Raw genomic sequence first — 24776 nt, forward strand, 5'->3', positions numbered from 1 at the left:
AATATCTGCCCACGAATCGAATATCCCTCCGAGGGATTCCAATGCTACCTCTCCTCCGGCTCGTCGTTTACCTCCCCCTCGATTGGCTTATCTCAATGATTATTGGAACCCAGGTTTTCTTCTCTTGGCGCGCGCGGGGGAAAGCGTGAACTTGCGGACCCTCTTGCGTGCACGCGGAAGTGCACCCAATGGTGTTTGAGAGGGTGTTGTGTGAAAGTGCCTGCCCGGAAAGCCAAAGGAGTCCATCGCGTGCCATCGCGTCCATCTTTCGGTGAACGGAGGAGGTCAGTTTCCAGGGAGCGGAAAATAAAACTCCGCGAGCACGCGAAAGATAGCCGCCAGTGTTAAATGGATTTCCGTTGGTTAAATATTAGAAGAATGGAATCATTTTTTCTCCATTTTAAAGTGACCAAAAAATGGAAGAAAAGATGCAAGAAGAGTCATCATATTTTGCTTGAGAAAATAGCATCACTTTTAAAACTTAAACACTTTTAAAAATTGGTATTATTAAAGCACGTCTGATCCTCAAATAAATTTATGATTCAGTACATGAATATCATATGTTTGCGTGTATATCATCATCTTCTTCTTCTTCTTTCGCTATGCGAGTCGGGGTATATCCTCCTACGCTAAGTCGAACGTTTGTTCCCTTACTCGTAATCAGAGGCGTACCGACTCTGTCCGAACTCCTATGAAGGGGCTCGTCCTTTAGGACCGGCTATAATAGCCATATGTCCACCCGCCGTCCACGGGAGGGATAATTCCTTCCGTTGTCAGGACACAAGAACTCGTGGTCCGCTTGATTGACTCAAACACCACGAGATGTGCGGCAGCTAGGATTTGTCTGACCTGAGCTCCAGCTCGGCGTGACCACGCGGTCGTGCCGTAACCTTACTTTTCCGCTAACCCTTTCAGGAAACTTGTGCACTGCTAACCTCCGCTCTGATTCACTACCGAACTGGAACTGTATCATCATCTTAGTCAAACTCAATTGTGTTTTGGTTTGGTTCGCTATAAAGAAGCTATTTGTCATAATTCTTCTTTTGACAACATTTTGTTTTGTATTACCTTTTCTAATTTATAAACTTTATTTAATTAAAAGGCAATTTAGATTTGGAAATAGGGATTAAATTATACTTCTAGTTACAAAATCTCTTTCAGTTCCTGAACACGGCCTTTACTACACATTTTTAAATGTTTTAAACCAATCTTATTATTTAACCAATCTTATTATTTTACCAATTATCAATTACCCCGCATGGTTAATTTTAAAATACTCCTTTGAACAATTTTATAAAAATTTAATCGTAAAAGATAAGCTAAGATAAGATAAGATAAGATCAGTTTCAAATTAGGGGTTAATAAAAATTATCACTTCTCTTCAAATAATTTAATCACTCAGTAATCCAGCTCAAACAAATGATGTTATACATGCGAAAAAGCGGCATACTTATTTTTTAACAACTCTACCTATAAAAGTTAAGATTAAGAGACAGCAGAGGGAACAAATAGAAGCCAAAAACAGCATGACAGCGTGGGAAGAAAGCAGCTTCATCAAAATCAGCATCGGAAAGGAAAGCGCGAGTTGATTCTTTTAGTATAAGTATTTTTTCCATTTTTCTTTTGCGAAGAGCGATTTGGGAGGGGAAATGTTATTTCAATTCACGATCGACTTTTTACTCGCACTTTTTTTCACAGCTTCTTTTTGACTCCTCGACAGCTTTATTACGCAACAACGACAACGTCGACGACGACGACGAGACGAGGGCTTTCGCGTTGAATCACTCCCATTTGGGTGTCCGTGTACCATATCGCTCATAGCCTCCGTCGGGGGCCAACTCCTCCTCCTCCTTCTCCTCCTCCGGATAATCCATACCACCGCCCTCTCCGTCTTCCGCCCCGCCCGGAGCCATATTCCCTTCATGGTTTACTTTGATCGATTCGATTCGATTAAAATGCGTTCTCCATCGGTGCGAGTGAGGGTAAGGGTGGTAAAAGTAGTGAGTGGGGAAGGTGATCAAGCGGTGGCGGATGGAAATAAAAACATGCCGTTCAAAAAACCCGGCCTAACCAACAGCAGCAGCTGGTTCAGCTGGAAGGCACGCGATTTATGCTGACTTGGAGAAAAAGGAGACAAGGTGCCGAACTGAGGTAGAAGGGGGGAGGGGGGGGGGCGGAGGAGGACAACGTAATCTACAAACCGTTCGAACTTTGAACCTACCCGAGGCCTCGACGGCGCGTGCCCCTTCCCCCCGGTCCTGTAACGAAAAGGTCCATCATAAGTCGCGCATGGAAACGAGAGACGATCGACCCACTTTTTTATTGACCACCTTCACCACTCCCCCCTTCCCGCCGTTCCCAATCACCCCCCCCCCCATCGCCATGGCAAAGTGGCGGGATTTTGATGTGCAAAACTTTTAATGGCCAATGGACATTAAACGGTACGCACTTCAAAAATCAATCGTATCTCCTCCTTCTCTCTTCACATTTTCCTCCTTCTCTCTCTGCAAACACACTCTGAGGCGTGTTGGTCGTTGGGGGGGAGTGGAAGGTATTAGGGAAATTTATGTTCGGGATTCGGGACACCCCGAAAAAGGGAGATTAAATACTGTTTGAACAAATGGCACACACACTGAGGGACGCGTAAATCGTGCGTCAGAACCTCCGGAGGCGCTTTGTTGTCCGCAAGTTCCAGTTTTCACTTTCATTCCGGTGATGGAAAGGAAAAGTGGCTTAGCACACACCCCCACCACCCTTAGGAGGATCAAAGACAAAGAGGGTCCTCACCTACTTAGCGAGTGAGTTCTATTTTCGAAATGCGACCACACAATTCCGAGGGAAAACGCCGTCTTTCAAAGACGGATGCAAAGCGCATCTAATTAATATTTTCCACCGAAAAACCACGCCACGCATTATGAAGCCACACGGCCAGAACGATCCGGAAGACATTCCATTCGTCCTCGGGATTGTTTATTCGGACAGCTCTTGAGAAGCCAGAGTTTGAGAAGGTTTCCCCCACCGGCTTTCCACGCGCGACACCTTTGGCTATTCTAATGACTTCGATTTATTAGAGCGACTTGGGGTACTGGCTTAGGGCTCGGTAAAGTCGGGAAATTTCACATCACTCTTCCCCCCCCCCCCCCCCCTCCCTCGTCGGGGACATTCCTTTTAGTAATTGAAAAACGCGCATCGCCCATCTCGCGCAGGTTTGTGTTTTGGAACAAGAATGTTCTAATTTTATTGCCTTCTCGTGGACGGACACAAACACACAACAAATGGGACCTTTTTCGATGGGAAGGAAAATTCTCTCTCCCTCTTCCTCTCTCTTTCACTTTTCCCGGTGGGTGGTTTTCGATTCCCGATTTTCAAAATGATGTTAATTAGTGAAAATATGTTCGTCATACCGGGTTTACAGAAGCTCACGGCGCGTTACGAAATGATCCCTCGCCGTTCGGAGGAGATTGTGTGCATTATTATTGTCTATTTCCGACAGCCTGTGCGAGAATCAATTACGAGCGTTCATAATTCAAGGAATAGTAATTTGGAGACCTCCTTTCCTTTGAATGGCGTTTCACACACATTCATATTTTTAGCTGCCTTTCACAACAGACGTTATGAGTGATGATGGGGGGAAAATCCCTTCCACTTTGGGGGTGAGGAAAAAGGAACAGAGATGCAACTAAAAAAGAGGCGGACATAAATGTTGCGATCGTAAAAAACTACACTTTAATGTGTGGCAACATAATCAAATGAGTTTTCAGGCCAGTGTTGTTGAATGTGTTAAAACCCCGGCTTCGAAAATTATATTTTACGGCCCTTGCTTTCCCTCTCTCTCTCTCTCTCTTCCATTCAATCGGGGCACAAGGACACAACGTCAAACGCGCTTCAATAAAAATAAAAACTCCATCCGAGAACATTTTCGCACGAATTGGGTGAACAAACGATTCATTCATCAAAGCCGTCAGTACAAATTATAGGAAACCACCCCAACTCACTCACAGAACCGACGAAAGTCGATTTCTCGTGAATCGCAAAGAATAGGGGGGTAGGAAAAACTAAAATCCCTTTTGGACGGTACAAAGCGGATACTTGACGGGATCGTTCATTAAACATGTTGGCCCAAACCATATGCGAAAGGGGAACCAACACACTTCTCGTTGGGTTCGCTCGCTTGTCGATAAATATAGATCAGTCCGACGAGACGAAACGTCATATAAGTCACAGCATTTCCATCAAAAGAATTGGCTTGTTTTCCGCGGTGTGCTCCGGTGCTGATTTTTCCGTCCTCTGTGTTCCGTGGAATTTTTACTGCGCCGAGTAGTGTCTATTTACTTTCCCTCACAAAACCAACACACACAAAATGAAAAATAGTAAAATGTAGTAAAAGACGAGCCGGGAGAGAGCGAGGATCGGTCTCGGATTGGTCTCGGATGTATTGTTTTCCTCGGTGAAATAAAATGCTTGCCTTTTCCAGGGGCACCAACTGCTGCTGCTTTTTGGTTGTTGTCATTCAATTGGGGGAAGTCCGTTTGAATTTTTGGTATGCGGTGCAAGTGTGTATTATTTTTTATTATTGCACTAAAAGCTACCTCATCCCATTCAGAACCACGACTTTCTACCTACCTTCTCTGTGAGGGTAATTTTACAACCGATGTGGAAGCCTTTCGGGATCAGCTGAATGAAGCCTCCTCCTCCAATAGAGTCCCTCCTCTCAATCTGGCCTCGTGCCTGTTTTTTTTTTGTGAGCTGATTCATCTCCATCCACTCCTTTGCTTGCGTTTGGCCAGCGGAAAGGGCTTCCCAACCGATTGTGCCACAGATTGAGCCCTTCCCCAGCTGCCCGCCGCCCAGTTGTGTGTGTTGTGAGCAGAACACTATTTGTACATTCATTCAATAAACACACACTAGAGCGGCACACATATGGACATGAAATTAAAATATCCGACAGAGAAAAGCCAGAGGAGAATCGCTTTTTTCTCGGGGAAAGTGAGATGGAAATCGCAGGGTAGGGGGGATGGGGATGAGGTCCTCCACCAAGGAATAAAAAACTGACCGATGGTAGCCCCAAAACAGGGAACGCAATGTTGCCACCAGTGGGTGTTTGAAGTTTGTTCCCGGGGTTTGCAGTAAAGGCAGGGATTCCCAACCGTTTGTTTAATACAAAAAGGCACTTGGGAAAAATAAAAGTGTCAAGTGGAGAACATAGATTTGTAATATCGGTTTCATGATGAAATTGTGCTTAAGTTCTCTTTCTGGTAACTTTCCAAAAAATTTCAATTTTTAGTTGAGATGAAGATGAACGAATTGAAGGAATTGAAGAATCATATTTGTATTCAATGACTCAAAATAAGCCAGGAATAATCGATTTCTGTCCCAGGACTTCTAGAACAAACTTACTAATTGTTGTGAATAGTCAGTAGACATTCGAAGTTCATCGAACAAATGATCTTCGATAAGGCATTAGTTACCCTAATTTACCTATGTGTTGGTCATGTTTTTAAAAGATATTAAGGAGTTTGTTGTACAGGAAAGAATCCTACATTGGACAACTTGAGAACCCCTGACTACGAGAGAGAGAGAGCAGAAGCGGAGAAGCAAATAGAACCGAACCTCTAATTCGGACGTGATTCTAGGACCGGCTTTGGACAGAGGGAGGGTAGCTGGAGAGAGTCATTGGAAAATGAAAAGCTAACAAAACCAGACAAAACAGACACATCCTCCCGTTTCTTCCCCATCCAATTCACTCACGCCGTCGTTTTGGGGAGGCGGCTTTTCCTAGTCAAATTTCCCGGTGTCCAGCCATCGGGAGAAGCGTTGTCGATGATGATGCTGTGTGGTGTGTGGTGTGCAGCCACGAATCGGACTGTTGCGCCTGGGAGAAACACGACACACAGAACCTCTTTCGATGACTGTTCATTCTGTGGCGTTTCCCGAGCGCGGCGGCGTTCATTAATTCACTCGAAAAAGCGGCGGCGTTTTATGGCCGGACCGGAGGAACCTTTAACAGAACAACAACAGCAGCAGCAACAACACCACGTGGGGATCCGATGCAACCGAGAGTGGGGGAGGGGTGGGTGGCGGCAAAACCAGTCACGCCAAACCTTCCGCCGTTGAGTTGGGAGTTTTCGTTCTTCGCCAGGCGTTTGTGCCTTGCATGAAAATTACCGTACAGCACAACACAGAGGGTAAAGAGGAGGGAATAGACCCAAGGGAGAGGAGCTAGGGACCTCTGACCCCCCGCTCTCACCCCCTTGGGAAAGAAGGAGGGTAGGGCGTAGGGCAATAGAACGATCGTAAAAAATAAACCTTCCATTTACGGCTCTCTCTCTGGCCGCGCTTATGTTGGCAGCTGGGATGCTGTTGATGTTTGCGGCCTTTGGACGTCGTCCACCAAAAATCTCACCTCCCCTTTCCCCACCCCCTACCCCTAGACCGAGGGGATGCTGGGTCCGTACCGGTCAGTTTTGGACGCCGTGGCCCGAAAGCCTCCACCAGTACGTTGTTTATTTGTTAAATAATAAATATTTAATCATACTATTTTGTACTGTTCTCTGTTGCTTCTCTTTTTTTCTCGGACTTTCCTTTTTTTCCTACCCTCAAGAACGATCCTCGAGTTCTGGTTGCGGATGTAGGAGGATGTGGCGTGTAAATCAATCAACGGACGCTTTTTTGATCCGGCACGTTTCACATCTCTCAGAAGGGCGTGTGTAGATTGAAAATAGAGTTCTTTTTTGAAGGCTAGCGATAAAAATCCACAAAGGAACATGGGGGCAACAAATATTCTCTTTTAACCTGTTAAAGGCAAGTGATGCTGGGACATGAAATATTTTTTAAAAATTACAGCTGTAAATAGAATAATATTTTTTTGTAAAATCAAATATTTCAGATCGAAACTCAAATTTCAAACATGATAAATTCTGAATTATTCGACGGACTTCGAGCGCTAGATACTGATTAACATGGCCGCACATTTCCTTCCTCTTGGATCAAGCCGAGCCTGAACCGAACCAAACGGCGTGGAGGAAGAACAAAAATGAGCCCAATTCTTAAAACTAATTTCTTCTCGTTAAAAGTTTCCGTAAAACGACAAACTCGACTGCTCGAGACGCCAAGTCGGTGGAATCAATTATAGACTAAACCTCCTCCGCCCCGTGTTTCGATCCAACGATGATTGACTTTTGCGTGCGAACACCAACGAGTTGGAAAACGTGCCCGTTTCGCTAAGGGAAACCACCACCACCTTCATCACCCGATCTACGACGCAATCTAAACTTTTCCTCCCTCGTCCTCGTTATTAATATTTAATCGGAAACGCGATTTGCATTCGTTTAAAATGTGTATGAATATTATAATCGCGCTCGCAGTCGGATCGCTTTCCTTTGCAAAAGGGGGACTCTGCTGGCTTGGTTTTCGTGGCTTTCGATGGCCCTCTATAAGCTTCCTCACAGAGATAGAAAGAGAGAGAGAGAGGGAGAAACCCACCGGTGAACACACGAGAGATCGAGGAAATCTTTTCCCGCAACGCACAAAAGTGTAAAATTAAACAAAATATGTTACCACACGATTCCATTCCGCGGTTTGAGAAAAGTCTCCGAAAAATATTGGATTTGCTCTGCTTTTCCTTCCCTCTCTCTGGTAGCAGAAAAAGGATCAAGGATCAGCCGTTACAGAGAGGAGGGGTCAGGATGGCTGAGGGCAACAACGGCGGCGTCAGCAACATTTCGGAATAACATTATCCCACCGACGAAGGAAAACACAAAACCCCCACGCGTACACCAAACAAAATCAAGCCTTCCGAAATCTCCTCTCGGAGGCAAAAGTCGGCCCCGACTGACATGCCAGTCAAAAATTTCGCACACCAACGCACCTTACCATTCCCCGTGGCGGCGCTCGGAATATTCCATTAAAGAACGAATTAAATTCCCGCTTCAGTCGATTTCATTTTCTGCTCCCGAATGAAATGAATTTCCTTCCGTGTGCCCGGCACCTCCAGGAGAAAGAATCGGTCCACTCTCGCCGGGGGGAACCGGCCGGAAGTGCCATTCCGTTCCAGCCCCAGACCGGGGCGCACCGAGCGGCCATTCATCAGCGAAGCCGACGCTGCGCCTTGACGTTTCCCAAAACCGACCACAAACAGCCAAAAATCTAGGCCACATTCCGCACCTCAATCCATCCGGTGTTCCCCGTCCGTGGAGGACCCGTGTGTCTAGCGAATCGTGCAACAGTGGTATGGTGTCTTCCTTCCCACCGACTGGCCCCCTCGCCCGGTCCCTGCCCGAACTCGCACAACCGAAAGGCAACTCCGGAGTCTCCGGAGTGGCCCAGATGTTTTTACGACGAAATAATTGAAATAATTACCAATCCATTAAAATTTAATTACGATTTAATTATATTTATAAAACAGAAAATGTCCTCGCCCGGCTCATCTGCGTCCTCCAGTATATCCCTTGCCTCCTTTCTTGCCAATCTCCCCTTCTCCTCTGACTCCCCTTCCTCGTTTGGTTGATGGATGAAATGGACGGAACACACGACACGTCCCGGGGAAAAAGGGATCCCCATCGTTGATCCTTCTGGTGACGGGGACAGCCGTCGATGGAAGCAGCATCCTTCCAAGTGTCTGGTGGTACTTTGGTATCCACCAACGACACATCGGGACAAAATAGTCTGTTGAAAAAGGAAAAAAAAGGATTTGGTTCGGTTTCTTTCTTTCTTCCTCGTGGAAGGAAGAAGAGAGTGGTTAAAAAAGGACAACAGCCAATGGAGTGTTAGTAGGCCGTTTGGTGGTTTTTGTGGATGGACCCCCGCTTCCGCTAGTCCCCCTCCACCCCCTTTTTGCCCACCTCGCCCCCGGCCGGATTGACCGGACTCAAGTATAATCGATAATCTGATTGGTATGCTGTTTTCTTGCGTTTGCGGTTTGCGGAAAAGAGCTGTGCCATGGCGCCATTGCTGATCCCCCCCATCCCGGAGGAAGTTGGAGGGATGGAGGAGGATGGAAGGCCCACCGGAAAATCCAGACCCTTCCGGAGTTAGTTCATTAATTCTAATAACGCATTGACAATCGGAATATTGGTTTTCGGTTTTTATCGGTGGTTTTGGTTTGGCCACTTCTCTCACTCGATGACTGGCGGGGGGAAGGGAGAAAAAAAATTGACAGCTAGAGGGATGAAGAAAATGGGCCACACACTTTCTTCCTCACCTCCTTCCGGTCGCGCCCCGGATTTCAAGGACCAAGACAAGGAAGACAAAGGACAACAAGGGTCAGCGGGAGATTATACTTCACTTTTCGATCCCGACCCACGATAGAGACCTCATGTGGTGTACGTGTCGCCACCCACACACACACACACAACATCATCAAGCCCGACCGGAGAAACCATTCGGTCACACATTTGTGATCAGCTTCCTTGTCCGATGGAGTTTTATCTGCCTTTGTCATCAATTTCTTTTGCTGCCGTTTTTTTTGCAAGGATTCAAGAAAGAAAAAGACTAAGGCACACAAAAAGAAAGATGGTCGGGCGGTGAGGCAATATCCGATACAATCTTTGGTCTTTGATTGGGAGGATGTATGGAGATTGAATATGGTCCAATAATGGGGGGGTTTTGCATTGATGCCAAACTTTATTTGAGCAGGGGACATACACGGCCGAGAAGGGAAATGTGAACCTTCCGGTCGATCGGAAGTGGAAAAGGCAAAGAAAAAGGGAGCCTAACATTTCGGTTTCGTTGCCTTGACGACGGTTCGATACATTAGGGAAACATGTTTAGTGTTTGATAAGCGCAGAAGGTTCTGCTTGGTTAACCATTGTTAACGAGAGTATTAAGTGATTGAAAATTGATGCACACACTTACCATCATTTTCCTTTCGGTGCTGGTTGATTGTAGAAGTCCTCGACTCGGATAAGTTCTTCCGCAGCCATTGCCATTCTCTTCGAAGTTCATACGTCACTTTGCTAAAAAAAAAAAGCTAAAAAAAACACTAACTACACATCGTTTCTCAATATGTTTCTTCCCGCAATTCACTTTCACACCGTCGGAACTTTACTTTGTATGTTCTTTAATAATTTAATAGCTGTCTTCATTTATCGATAATTCATGCTCAATAAATTTCCTTCCTTAACGCGCCTCTTTCTGTGTATGTGTCACCGTTACATTTCCAACTCGCCGACCACCATTTTTTCTCGTTTCCACATGCCTACTGTGTTCAGTTCGCCCGGATCTATCGCCCATTTTGTATCACTTGTGTTAAATGTTTCCACGAGCGCATTTGCTCTCCACGCTGTACACTATATCAAACTGTTAATTCTGCCTGCTTACTTTCATTGTATGTTGGGATTTTCTGTGTAGATTTGTTGTTCTTATTGTATTACTTTTCTATTCGCTTCATGAGTGAGAGCTGCTTATTGAATGCATATGGCGCGCGTTACTTAATATATCGTAAGTGATTTCCGTATTGTTCTTCCTAGGAGGAAACGTGGACCAATCGGAAAATACATTTAGCGCACGTGTTATTATTGTTACCCTTCGGTTTGGTTCACATTTTCGATAAACTGCAGTTGAGTTTGATTTGTTTCTTGATGGTTTATCACGAGTTTAATGAGTTTGTTTTAGATAATATCGCTTGCCAGAAGGGCAATGACATTGGAAGCAGGGAACCGAGTGCGGAGGGTGAAAACTTTACTTCAACAAAAGGACGACCATCGTGAGGCCGGGAGGGGGAGTGAGAAAACGGGCACATACAGAAAAAAATTATTCTACACTATTTTACAAAACATGGATCGCAAAAAAGAGGTGACATGATAACGGCTCAGAGGCGGTTTGGGGCAACATTAGGGACGATGGAAGTGGAAAGGACTGTCGGTTGTTAGGGGTCAAAAAGAAAACGGCCATTGATTAAAGCTTTAGCAGCGACAAACAATCGAACGAGTTTGTTAACGAATACAATCGATAGGATGATAAGAGGGTGTTGTAAGCTTAGTCGGCTTAGGTTTGCTTTTTTACACGATTCCTTATGTGTATGCTTTAAGTTCTAAATTTCATAAACTAGCTAGCTAGATGAAATATACGCGATCGATTATGATACTAGTGTATGATACTGTACCCCGACGTACGAACGTATGTTTGTGAATAGTAGAGTAAAGGTAGTTCTATCTGGCTCTCATTGTAGGGATGCAGTTGCCAAGACGCTTTTGACCCCCTTTATGCTGGGGGAGTGCATTATGTACAGAAGGTATGAAATAAACTATAACCACGTTCGTGAACGTCCATGTGCCTCTTATCCCGAACTATCGCTCGCCTTTCCTTTAAATAAGGAAGCTGCCCTCGTTTCCTTCTCGAATACGAAAAATACACACATCAAAAGCCCGCCGCGAAGAAAAAACTGCGCGCGGATAGAGAAAACTTCAAATGTGTCCAGAAACACACAGCGGCACGTGTAACACGGTTCCTCTGTGGATTTGCTTGGCGACCTCTCGGTTCTTCCGAGTCCCCTCTCTCAAACTGGTGTTCGATACTTTATAAATTTAAGAGCATTATTTCTCCCAGCTATTCTCAATTTGATTATTGTTTCCGTTGAACGCATTGGTTTGGTTGGTTGGTTGGTTGGTGTATGTGTTTGTGGTTCCGTGTTATATTGTTGTTGTTCACGCAATTCCCTTTTTTCGTGGAGGCAGTATGTTTTCATTAACTTTCATCCAACTATCCGTTACAGCAGCGTTGTTGCAATTTGGAAAGATCAAACGATCGGTTTTCCGCGCGTTTGAACACGCAATGGTGTGCAATCAATGTCACCCGCCCGAGGGGGGTTCTGGCTCAACCTGGGCAATTTTGAAATCGTTTCATCGGTTTCCACAGAACCGACCCCACACCCCCCCGGGGCCGATGTTACTCTTTTTTTTCACTGCAATTTTGTGGTTCTCGTTTCCCTTCGGATCCTTTACGGGTAAACACCCAGTTTTCATGCCATCATCATCATGTGCAAACCACTATCGTTTTGCGCACTGGCTTGTGAAATTGATATCACAAAATTGGTGTTGCGATTCTTCTGTTTTTCTTTTGCTCGTGTTTTTCGGTTTCCTCTCTCTCTCCTCCTTAACCATTGCGGGGTATCGGTTAATTAATTTAATGGCTTCACTTGCGTTAATGAGCCTTAATGATGATGATCAGTGTGTGTGTGATGACACCCGAATGCATTCTCATGCACAAATTCGCAAATCGTTTCATCGGGTCATCGGAGGGAAATCAATTAATAGCCTATTTCACACCATCATCCCCACACACACACACAGTTCTAAGGATCGTGGTGCTTAAATGCTTTTGCAACACTGTTTGGTTGATTTACTATTGATTTACGTTTTTCGTAGTCGACGTATCAAAACTTATACCTCGAGACCTCGCTCAAACCGAGTTTTTGGGGGCTATCGGTGTTTTAGGAGTGATGTGATCGTTTGGTTCAATTCTTCTTGCCCTACAAATACAACAATTCCACTCGTTTCACCGGTCACTGCTAGAGCGGGAGGGTAAAACGGTATTTGGCTTGGCTCTCCTTTATTCTGCTCCTGCCGAACTGTCGTGCGTCATGTTCGAGTCCAGACTGGCACAATCGGAATCCTGCTCCGTGTTGCCATTGTAGTTGGCCGCTTCCTGCAGGCGCATCAGCATGTTCAACAGTGGATCCTGGTTTTCCGAGTTTCCAGGAGCGCTGGCCTCGAGCCCAACATCATCGGCTGTGATTTGTCGCAGCTGCGGCACGGTGGTGGGTCCAATCGGCCACGGGTACGTCTCGCGGATGTACGTACACGGATCGACCCAAGCACCGCCTCGACGTCCGTACAGTTGTACTCCCTCCCGGACGGCGTCCATTAGATACGGCGCAAGATGGTAGTTCCACACATCCGTGAACCAAACCTGCGAATCGGGTAGATTCATCGGGCAGGAGAGGAACAAACGGGGACCGATCGTGACGTCGCTCGAGCTGTGCGCCTCGAGGAAGCTGTTGATATGCTGCCACACGGTGGGTAACCATTTCAACACCTTTTCGAGCTGTGGCTGTTGCTGTTGAAGCTGCAGTTCGACGGAGAACAGTTTGCGCCGCAGAAAACGACCGAGGAAACCTTTCACCGGTTCCATGTGGTTTGCCGTAAGAACCTGCAAGTTAATAGAAAACAGCCACCGTTAGTCTTTGTGATTATTCGTTGAAGGGTCCTTCTTTCCCTTACCCAACGGAAGTTGTGATGCAGTTGAAGGTTGGTAGTGTTGCACGTCGCCTGCGACATCGTTCCGATAATGCAGGGCAACTTGGCGGCTGTGGCACTTAGCAGGCAGGAAAACACATCCCCGAGGGCGGATGCGTGGTGTAGGTTATCCAGGATAATAACGGCCGGAAGCTCTTCGGCGGCTCCGTTCGACATCGACGCTTGCTCGGCAATATGACCGAGGTACTGCTGGAGCTCCTTTGATGACTTATGATCAACACTAAAACGAAAGGCAAGCGATGTTAGTCATGTGTATGATGTTTGGGAAAACATTTCCCGTCCAAACTCACTTGAATGTAGCGATCGCTTCGATCGGATTGTCACGCCCAGCACGGGCAACGAGGAACTCGGCGAGCTTACGGGCCAGGTACGACTTGCCCGTACCACTCGGTCCACAAAGAATCAACCGCCGATGCTCGGTCAGCAGCGAGATATACCGGTGAACGATATTCCGCAGAATAAGACTATCGAACGCGAGGCTTCCGACACCCTGCAGGCAGATGTACAATGTCTTCACGTTCCCGATGATGTACCCGCAGGGCAGCAGCTCCGGGAAGCCCATCTCCGGGCCACGCTTTGCCTCCCCGAGATGGTACGACGTGATGGAGTCCGTGTTCAGACCCAAATTCGTGCCCGGATCAATCCGCGACAAATAGTCCTTGAAGGTCTTCCGCACGATATAGTCCAGGTTCTGCCAGGTCGTCTTGCCCGAGATGTACGTGTAGGCGATGATAAACTCGTTCGTTTCCACCCCGCTGCCGACGGAGAACGATGCCGATTTGCCCTTCTCACCGCCCTCCAGCTTGTCGTCGCCGTCCTCCGCCTCATCGTCCGGCGACGAGTGGAAGTAGTTATCACATTCGTTCATCTCTTCCGCGTACTTCGGGAACGATTCCGGCTGGCCAAGGTAGACGGCGATCGAAATCTTCTTCCCATCCACCGGATCGGCCACGTCTTCGGCGGGTGTCGTTAGGATTTCGTTCACCATGGCCGCCCGCTCGATCGTGGGCGAAAGTTCAGCGATGATCGCCGGGCTGAGGGGCGCTGGTGGTGGTTCGGGGGCCGGCGCCGGTGGAATATTGTCCTCCTCGGTTTCGTCCAGGTTTTGTGGCAACTCCAACGGTGCCCTTCCCATACCGTTGTCTGCGGCAAGACTGTAACGGCGCGGTTCACCGATCGAACCACTCGGACTGACCGGTCCGAGGGACACCTCGCTTCCGGCCAGCGAGCGCGTCGTCACTAGCCGCTGCAGTCTTTCATTGTTGTGCTTGAGGTTCATCATCTCCTGGCGCATCTTCATCACCGTGTCCTTCAGGCTTTCGAGCTGCGATGCCGAACTGAGCGCCTCCAACCGGATGTCCGTCAGGACGAGATCTTTCTCCCGTAGCTGCTTCTTGAGATCTTCCACCACCGGGTTTCCGTTTAGCTCAATGGCATCTACTGGTTTGGCTGTCGGATTGAAAAAGCATAATTGTGTTAAATCTGAACAGGACAATTTCTTGCCATTTCTTACCATTGTCTATAACAGTCATCGTTTTGTGTGGACTGCCCTTAGTAGGGGATGGCGGTGGTAATCCAGCAACTGGTGGCACACCGGGAATGCCGGTCTGCTTAAGACCTCCTCCTCCGCCGTTCAACGGCCCCAACCCTACGCCGGTCGTATTCAGGGTCGCGTTTGTTCCATTCTCCACCGTCGACCCATGATGATGGTGATGGTGGTGATGATGATGATGGTGGTTACCATCGCTCGTACTCGTCGTCTGACCACCGCCTGCTCCGCCACCACCACCACCTCCCGCCGTCACGTGGCGATTCGTTTTGGAAATTTTTGCATTCCGCGAAAACGCTTTGGTAAAGGAGCTTCGCAGCCAGCCCTTCTTCTTCTTGTTCTTGTCCTGGGCAGAGCAGCCGGAACTGACCGAATTCAACGAGCACATAGAGTCGGAGCTATGGTGCCGTTGCATTTCCACCCCACCACCCACCGGTGCTGCCGGCATCGTGCCATTGTTGGTGGCGGAGGCGGCGGCGGTGGCATTTGCTGTGGCGGCGTTGGTCGTCGTAGTCTTCGTCTGCTCTGTTGCGGTCTGAAAAGGAAAAAGAAACGGGGCTCAGTAAAACCAATCCTAACCACGGTCGTCTTCCTGAGGGGGGGTACCTACCGCCGTTCCGTTGACCTGCCCATTAACTTGTACGCCCATACTCTGCATATGGGCGGTAGTTAAACCGGCCTGGATCGATTGCTTCCGCAGCAGCTCTATCGTTTGGCGCATCTCCAGTATTTCGCTATCCTACAATGAGAAAAGGAAGAGAACGATTAATATTGCGTCGACATTATTATAGAGGAGGAGAAGCAGTGTATTTTCCAAACCATACGAACCTTCTTCTCCGTTGTCGCCGTCAGCGACTGCAGTCTGTGGGTCATGTTGGAAAGGCTCTGCTCGAACGCAGCCACCACGTGCGCCTGGGAAAAACAGAAGAAAGATGTCAATTAGTGTCAGCTTTCCATAGGAGACGGGGTATTTAACAGTTTAGCTTCGAACGACGACAATTCGATTTCTTTCTCCCCTCATGGCGTAACTACTACTTCCGCCTTTTTCTTACGAGCTGTGCAACATGGTAATGCACCTCCATGGTAACCGTTTTTCCAAGTGAAAGTACGGTACCATCGATCGATCTGATCTCTCACCCCGGCGACCCTTCGCCGATCAATTAAAAGATACATATATGAACGTTTCCGGTATAAACTTCTGCAGCAGAAACCATCTGTGTTTCGTTCAATTAAAGCCTTCTTTTCATTTGCCAACTTAAAACCCTCTCTTCCCACTTTCCCAACTATGGATGAGCGAAAAATGGGTGCCATATTGGTAAAAATTTATTATGATCAGAAACATCACCAACGGGGAGAGCTCGCTCGCCAGTCTGGCCACCATTAAAATCATCGACATCATCGGATCTAATTGAAAAGTGTCTTCCCGCCGATTTGGAGTTCAAGTCACGGAGGCGTGAAGGCCAATTCGGACCGGGGTTTTCTTTCTCTTCTAGATGTGTGAGCAAATTTGTCCATCCAAAGGGTATCACACCGCAGAGGCATCGCTCTCAATTAGTATTGATGGTGACGGGCTTATGATTGGCCGCATCGTGGCGCGCCTTGTGGCCTTCCTAAACACATATTTATTGATGATGACAGATGTATTATAGCGCCCGCAGCAATCGTCCCCAGTTCCCCACTGGCGCGGGAAGGGAAAAGATTGAATATTTTATCTATCAGCGAAAGGCCACCGCGAAAGGGCGTCCCAGGACTGGCGCGTCTCGTACTCGTGTCGTCTTCTTGTTGCCTCTTTCGGCCATGGCCGCCAGAACTTCACGCAGGCGACAATTGAATTTCCATATGAATAGGAAACATCAAGTGCCGGAGGAGAGCGTTCGAGTGTCAAATGTGTTAATGCGACCCTTTTTCTTTTTGTCTCCCAGTGAAGGAAAAAGAACGCGCGGATTCTTTCCCCCCACCCCCTCGGGCGGGAAAAGGAGAAGAAAAGAAATACATGTCAAGTGGTTGTTCTTCACGTGTTTTCAACCACACAAACGGATGGATGGGTTGTTGGGTGGTTTGGGTTCCCCGGATGATACATTGGAGAGCATCATTTTCGGGCCACCCTGCCTCGAGGGGCGGGCCGGTTGGTGGTTTGTGGTGGAACGACCCACACGATTGAATTCCGGGAGACGGGGATATCACATCATCTTAATGGGATTGTTGTTTCAATTGGAATTCGAGCGGGAGAGAAAGAGTGGATACGGCGGAAAATGTAGGCCATAGGGCACGATTCTGTGCCACTCGAAGGATGATGTCTTGCTCCATAAATAGCCGTGGGATACCTCAAGTGGCTGGGAAAGGCCATACCAAAGCGATGCGAAGGAAGGCGTACGTAACTCTAAAGTGCCAAATAAAAACATACCCTGGAATGATTCCGAAGAAACGTCAAAAACATTCCTCTGGATAAAGCGTAAAGTGGTTAAAGTAATTTTTCCAACCATTTCCTCTTAACGACTCTTCCCATTTACTTCACATTTAAGGTTCTGAATAGTTCATAAACATAGTTTTTATTATTTTTCCTACAAAAAATAGGTCACAATAACGGTAATAAAGGTAGTCTCTCACTGCATGTTTTTCACCGTTCACCTCATCACTTCTCATCGTCCCAAATAGCAAGTAAGTGATAAGATTAGCGTCCGCAGGAGCCATACATTTTTATCATCTGGCACCGTTTATTATGCTGCGCGTTCGCTTCGGTATCTAATCGTCTCTAATCTTTTGTTTATTACAACCTGCAGACCCGCAGGTGCGATAAAACCGAAACCCGCGGTAGCCCCAACAGATGACAAATTACGGACCGCTTAACGTTCCTCACGCTCGCAACTAACCTCGTACCACTTTTATCCTTCTTCCACGAGGGAGCGCACCACATTTATTATGAGATTTTCATGATTGCTCCAAGGCGTACACCCTCTTGCGGGTAGAATCGTGAACACATGCCAAAGTTATTCCACTATTCAATTCGCCGAATGAAATGTGGTCGGTTGCATCCTCCCAGCACCGCCGAGACCGAGACGATGTAGTTTCTAATCGAGCATTAAGGTTTCCCTCAGAGGCAGAAAGTATGCAATCCGTTCTTTGCTAACAACACCCCGGTACAGCATATGCAGCAACAACTCCCTCCTAAAATATTATGAAAATTAATAACTTCATCCTTGGGGGGGGCAACCACTACAGTGTAACTATCTATGTGGGAACCATCATATTTCACCGAGTTGTGGGGACCTCTGGAGGCGAGTTTTAAAAACGGTTCCACCAAAATGGAAAACCTCCCAGCCGAAGGGGGTCGTCGTCGGTCGTCGAATGAACACGAAGAGAATGGGGATAATTTGCAACAAACAACTGCACTTGCAATCCATCCCCTCTTCAAGGGGTGGGGGCCTGGGAGGGGATGGCGTTTGTAACCCGATTTGAAGTTACATTTATTTTGCATCCAACACCCCCGGTCTCCACACCGGGGGCCCAACTCTTCCCCTCACAGGGAATTCGCAGCGTGCAGCTCGAAATTAATTTGCTCGGAAAATTTGTTGCAAATGCAATTATTTGCTTCGGGGGTTGTTTTTTGCCGCCATCGTGCGGCCAAGAGGGAAGAAGGGGTGGTTCCTCCGATACAGCCCGCAATCGCATTCCAATCCCACTCAACCGAACATGGGACGCGAGTGTTGTGTATCGATTCCGAATCGAAGGTAGAGAAGAAAAAAAAAGAGTGTGAGAAAAGTTGGACATTGTTGCGGACGGCGGAAAACCATTCGACAGAGTAGGGGGGTGAAAAGCTCTGCATACAAACACCCACCCCACCCAACCACCACCCCATCGAAGTTGCAATCGCAATAAATTGGAAATTAATTTGTTCGTCAAATTGCGCTCAGCGTGTTCCTTCCTTCCCGTTCCATCTTGTTTGGGCGGTGATACTTTGGAGAGTTGTTAATCACTTGCCAAAACTTACTAGAGAAACTTTTCCGAAGCCTTAACGAACGGAACAAGGACTTTGTCAAGCTCCAACGGGGCCAATTAATGAGCGACAGCCGAACGATGCGTAGAGAACGCGATCAACATGCATAAGTAATGTTTATCAAACTAAAACCATGTCAACACGGAGTATATCACGACATTCGGGTCGGGGGAGGTGGAATGTTTTTCCGACCTGTCTTCCCGAGCATCGTGTATCGATAAAAGTTTTGGTAACGATGCTTACTCCACCTACAGCTTATACCTTTTCTCGGAAAAGGGAGCACGGAGTTCTCTTCCATCCGGTTGGTTTTTGGGTGATAAGATAAGAAAAGAGGCCGTAAAGAACGCCACCCGTGTTTCGAAGCCATTATCTTGAAAGTTTGGAGGAAACCGGAGAAACTAGGCAAAGGTTAACGAAGCATTCGATAAACAAACCTTCGAAACGTTGTGCAATTCTCTTTTGGGAGAAGCCGCACGTTTCACAACAGGGATAAGTCCACCGATTCGGTGCGTTCATCTAAACTCGGGAGCTCGTTTGCTTGGGTAATGGGTTTGTTTTATGTAAATGTGTGTCACGCAGTAGCAAGTCGACCTTTAGAGAGGACGGAGCATTTTGCCAAGCAGGAATAATTTCTCATATGCAAAGAGCACTACTCAAGAAGGTATTAATCCTATATGGAGAGCTCCAAAGGCTACAGACGATCCTTTAGGGGGGCTTCAACCGCTCACACACGATTGACAGTACGTCACGGCTGATTGATAGACCACACGAGTGGAAAGTCATGCTCCAACAAAGATTAAGTATCAAATTCAAAGCCGTAACTTCCATTGTTATTTTTTGTTCGTCTTCTCGGTGGAAAGAGAGCTCCAAAGACTGCTTATATGCGTGTCAAGCTGTTTTCTGGCTCTTTCTTCGGTAGAGCTTCATGTAAATGCATCTGAAATGTCTGTTTCAATTTTCTGGCGAAGGGTCTTTCCATCGTAAGCACGCTTTTAAGACGACGTCCGTCACCAACGTGGTACAGAGGCGCGTTTGTTTGTGGTATGGACCCTTCATTATCTTTTTCCGAGACCTCCAAGTTCAGTGTCTTCGATGGGGAACGGACGGTAAGACGATACCTTTCTCCACTTTCAATCGCATATCTTTCTCCGCACGATGGCGCAACACAGCGTCCAAAGAGAACGCAACGCAAGAGCCGACAGGTCGAGCCGATCGGTTCTCTTCGCTTTCGAATGGCGGTAGGCAATAACTTCCCCACGGAGGGAGGACGACCTGGCAGCAGTTTGTGTCACGACCAACCATATCTGAGGACTAATTGGTAAAAAGTGCATCAAAGGTGGACACAAAGGGAAAAGACAATGTCCCCCCTAATCAGTGTCAGGTTGCTCGGTGTGTGTGTTTTCCAACCGATTAGTGACCGAGAGAATGCCGAAATGGACGCGGTGGCAGTTGACGAGAAGATGTTTACGACAAATTATTGTACGAGACGTCCTCAAACAAAACAGCTCAGGCGGAGGAAAAACAAACCCGTCTACAGAAGAAGGGTGAGATCTACCCGGTTTTTGTCAATCGCCTTGGGGAACTATTTTAACGAGGAAGTAAAATGGCATAATGCTCAAATTAATCGACGATACACTGATCGTTCTCGCCGTATTTAAAAGTCAACGGCCGGAAACGACGATAACATATTTTGAACGTCGATTATGTGTTATTGGACGCCCTTCAACTCGTGAAAACCCCTGTGCCCTTCCTATAGCCTTATAACAATAACCATTGAAATCACTTATCGGCTTCGAACCCATTATAGACCCTTCGGTCATGAGTGCAGCAAAAGCTTACTTTAATCTTAGAAAAAATGTGCTCAAGCCAGGAAAAAAAAACACTATTGACACAACTTGTCGTAAGAAACCCCTCTTGGCGTCAGAATTGTGGCACTTAAATCCTTGGGCGCTGCCATAAGTAATGGATCGATAATTCACCAGTCGCGCATAAATTAAGACCAGACTCGACCGTCGACGACGAGTGTCTATCGACCGCTGGCGATCGGTAAACAAATGCAAAGCCTTTCCCGCGCGGACGTAACGTACGTAGGTTTGGAGTTATAGACCAACTTCTTGTTTCACAGGGTCTCTTTTATCTTCTGCCCAGGACCATATCGAGATCCGGGACGCGATCACTTTCGATGCATTCAATTTACAACTTCCAATATGTTTAAACGATTATTGGGTGCATGGTTGGCTCCTCCTAAGGGTCCGTAATGTGCGTGTCTTTCCAATCCTCTCGTCGGTTGTGCCCAAACTCGGTGTGGCTACAAAAATGTGCCATAAATTCCACTTTCCTCCAATGAGTTCCTCCGAGGGCAGGTTTGAGAGATGTGCGCGCTTGCAGCGATCGAAATTCACTTAGGTGAAAATTGATTTATCAGAAAGTGGTGTCCCGGCGGCAATGTGCGTTCTCCGCTCTACAAGTGACCGACGGCCCACAATCTGACACCTCAACACGACCATGTCCTCACGCTTATCGCCATCGATAGGTGTGCGTGCGTGCGTCCGTAACTCAACAGTGACACATTACGGAACTGGTTTCGAATCTCCAAGACTTAGCTCGCCCAAGGAGTTAGGATCACACTTCAGTCCGCGGGCTGATGTCTTCGGTACACCTTCTCCCTCGGTACACACACACACGAATACTTGGGCCGGTTTTTTGCAGCAGCATTTGTCGCTTAATTGAAAAGCTATGTCCGATCGATCGCGATCGGTTCGGCAGGGAACGTGAAAAAAATAAAGGCATTCGACAGTGCGGCTTCAAAGCCGTTTGTTCAGCGCCACACCACCTTGCGGCCGCAGCTTGGAACCACTTGTTCGATCTTCGAGGCATTGCAAATTGAGTTATCTCGCATCGGAGCCGCCGTAAGTCAAGTCACCTTTGGCGATTTGGGGCGACTTCAAACATGGACAAACACTTCAGAAGACGAGATCGTCCGATGAAGATATCATAAATTATGAAAGCGCGCGCAACAAGTTAAAACAATCAATCCTTCCAGATAAATACAAAAGCTGCGGCATGTCTTTGGGGGTTTTTTTTATGACTCTATCTTGTAAGGGATTTTTTTCTATAAAGTTACCTCATACAAAGAATCATATCCTTAACTCAATCACCCAGGACCCGGTAGTCATTATTGATTCCTCAATGAAGTCGCAGACAGCTTCCAAAGATGAAGGTTGACGTTCCCTTGGCGGTCAACCTCAAATCGCCTGCTCCACCTCTGCACCTCATGGATTTGAAGCGGCTAGACCGAGCCCCCATTCTCATGTGGTTAGAGTGTTTATAAATAATCGAAAGTATTTTACAGCCTGCAATGAACAGACAGCGAATGCGGCTATGTTGTGCCGTGTTCTTGCCGTCGTTTGGGGACGAATAATAAATATCACTCTCTAGTTCTCTAAGCTACACCTAGTTCGGAAACAAGCCGCTGTCGGGCTCGCGGCCTTCCGTTCCTCTCTCTGTCTCTCACACAAAGGTTTCGACTTGACTTATTGTTTTCTGGGTTGGCACTTGATTGTACCATAAATTAGAACAGTTCTAAATCCCTGGCACCGCACCACCGGGTGCCGGGTGTTGTTTGCCAGTGCATTCGTGTTAGATCCGGGAAAATCTGGGTCCATTTCAATATGCACTGAACGTTGTGTAACATGCCATTAGGGGTACGAGAGGAAGCAGAATGGGGAACAAGCTAGCGGTTTGTTGGCACCATTTGGCGCATTGTTGTAAAAATATAACACCACGGTCGAGTCTATCAATTCTTCACCAACCAAACACGAACCAAAAACATTCGAAACAAGCTGCACCTAATCCTTTTCCACCCCAGAACTCCCCATACTGCATTGATCCGGGGACTAACGGATTTTCGAATGAGTATAGCCATAGCGAACAAATATTGAGTAAGAAGTTAATTGCTATCAACCGAACCGAGGATTGTTTGTATCGACAACCAATTTGTGGATGGTCAAATTACGTGCCGTAATCAAGGATAAATGGCACCTTTCCTGCCCGTGGGACTCGTGCCTTTCGACACCCTTCGGCAGGTGGAAGTTGTGGATAATAACCGGTCCCAAATATCAAGGTGGAGGTGTTGGAGCTTCCTCTCATCTCCATCCTTTTGCAGTCAGGTTTACGTAGCAGCTGCTCTCCATAAATCCCCCGATGCATTTGTTGGTGGGTACATTAGGATGCATTCTGGTTGTCCACAAAACGTTTAACATTATCCGGGTATTTGGAAGTACTAAATTAGTTGCTGATTCCACCGATCGCTCTGCAAATTTACAAACGATGTCTATAATTGTCCAGTCCATTAGACCTTCGATGGGATAATTTTATGGCCACGAATTGAACTTCAACGATTCGCAGAACAGATGGAATTGTTGCCCTCTCCTATATAGGAAAAACTGATTATTGGGCAATCTACTGCGTCAAAATCCACTGATATGCAAACTTGGGTAATGATAGCTCATCCCGTTCTCGCGTAATTGCATGGTTTGTTGCCAAGCTGTGTTGCCTTTTTGCACAGGTGCACTCTCTTAGTTGTGACTAGTGACTCGTTGCTATCTGCCCCAATATCCCGGCCTTCGCTTCTGCTTTCGTCGACGGGCAGCTGCTATCTTTTACGATGTGTTGGGCCAACGAAAGGTGTTTTTTGGCGCTCAACTCTTTATGACCGTTACGTCGTATTCAAGCAATAAGCGTCATCTCCGCGTGCCCGGTGGTGATGTTCGGCAGAAGGGACTCAAGCTGATGTTTTGTTTTCGAAGAGTGCTCTCGCTCCTTTTTAGGCAAAGGTTCCAAAGCCGCTACCGAGGCGAGGCACTGTGTATCCACGCTAATTAACTCGGTTGTGAAGAGAAGACCCGAGCCTGGTTGTTCTTTTAACCAAAAAAGCATATCGGTGTCTCGCGAGCTGAGAAGACAGGCAGCAGCCACCTTCTGGCAAGATATGAGGCTCATAAATTCATTCCCGAACAATACCTTTCGGACCCCGTTTGTGTGTGTGTCACACCACCATAAAGGGTTTAGTGCTTCTTTTAGTGCACCACAAAATGGCTTCCTCCGGGTAGGAGGAAGCTGCTCTCGAAAAGCGACTCTGATGAGCGACGGGGCAGCATCTCAACATTAGCGACATGATGGACGTTTAGCACCTACGGGCGGAATGCCTAATATGGCACAACATTAGGAAGCGATGGATAGCGTGCGGATGGATGAAGGTGGGGGAGAAAGGTGTCAAAACAGAACTAGAGCCCAACAGCCGGGTATGTTGAAAGGGTTCCCTCTTCGAAGGCACGTGTGCGTGCCGAGCCCAAGCTGTACGCTTCCGTGAGGGCGAGAGATTGCCCACGAGTGGGACGCCACGCCAAAACGCAAACTAAACACTCGTTACAGTGGAGTGAGCACACCGTGAACTGGAAACGATCGATCCCGTTCCGGAACGGTGTACGATGGATCATCGAGGCAAATCATCACACTTTTCGCGTTTGGCACAACATCGGCCATCAGCTTCTTCCTGTGTGGTCCGTGACGAACCACATCAACTCCCACTCACGAATGGAAGAGGAATCAAGGTATCAACAACAAATCGGTCACACACATCCAACTATTGAGCACGAGAAGAGATGATCACGATCCGGCAGCAGCACGCAATAAAACGCTCAATAACGGTGAAATTGAAACGCTCTCCGAAGTCGGGGACAGGGAACATTAACGGACGCCACTCAAGCGGAAACAGAATCAACACACCGGGAAGGGCGCACCACACACACGGAAGGGAAAGGGTGTGGCCGAGGCTTTTAACACCTGATGTTGGCGGGCGACGCTAAAGACTCTGCTTATTTGGCAGAAAATTAATGGACAAACATGCAACGACAGTGCCATTTCCAGGACCACGCGCGTTACGTTGACGTTTCACCCACGAATGTCAAAAAAAGGGAAG

The 24776-nt window shown here is 47.3% G+C and overlaps 1 protein-coding gene across 1 annotated transcript in view; it reads right to left on the reverse strand.

The window, feature by feature from the left end:
• Positions 1-10545: 10545 nt before the first annotated feature.
• LOC131267472 (protein sickie) overlaps positions 10546-24776 on the reverse strand; it is a 191452-nt gene continuing 177221 nt past the window's right edge. The window contains exons 15-20 of the mRNA XM_058270359.1: positions 15631-15714; positions 15413-15541; positions 14767-15337; positions 13544-14702; positions 13218-13473; positions 10546-13146 (exon numbers count right to left, since the gene is read on the reverse strand). Coding sequence (XP_058126342.1) covers positions 12547-13146; positions 13218-13473; positions 13544-14702; positions 14767-15337; positions 15413-15541; positions 15631-15714 — 2799 coding nt within the window. The 3' untranslated portion in view covers positions 10546-12546. The remainder of the gene's footprint in view (positions 13147-13217; positions 13474-13543; positions 14703-14766; positions 15338-15412; positions 15542-15630; positions 15715-24776) is intronic.

Source organism: Anopheles coustani, chromosome 2, assembly GCF_943734705.1.
Source record: "Anopheles coustani chromosome 2, idAnoCousDA_361_x.2, whole genome shotgun sequence".
Taxonomy (NCBI): Eukaryota; Metazoa; Arthropoda; class Insecta; order Diptera; family Culicidae; genus Anopheles; species Anopheles coustani.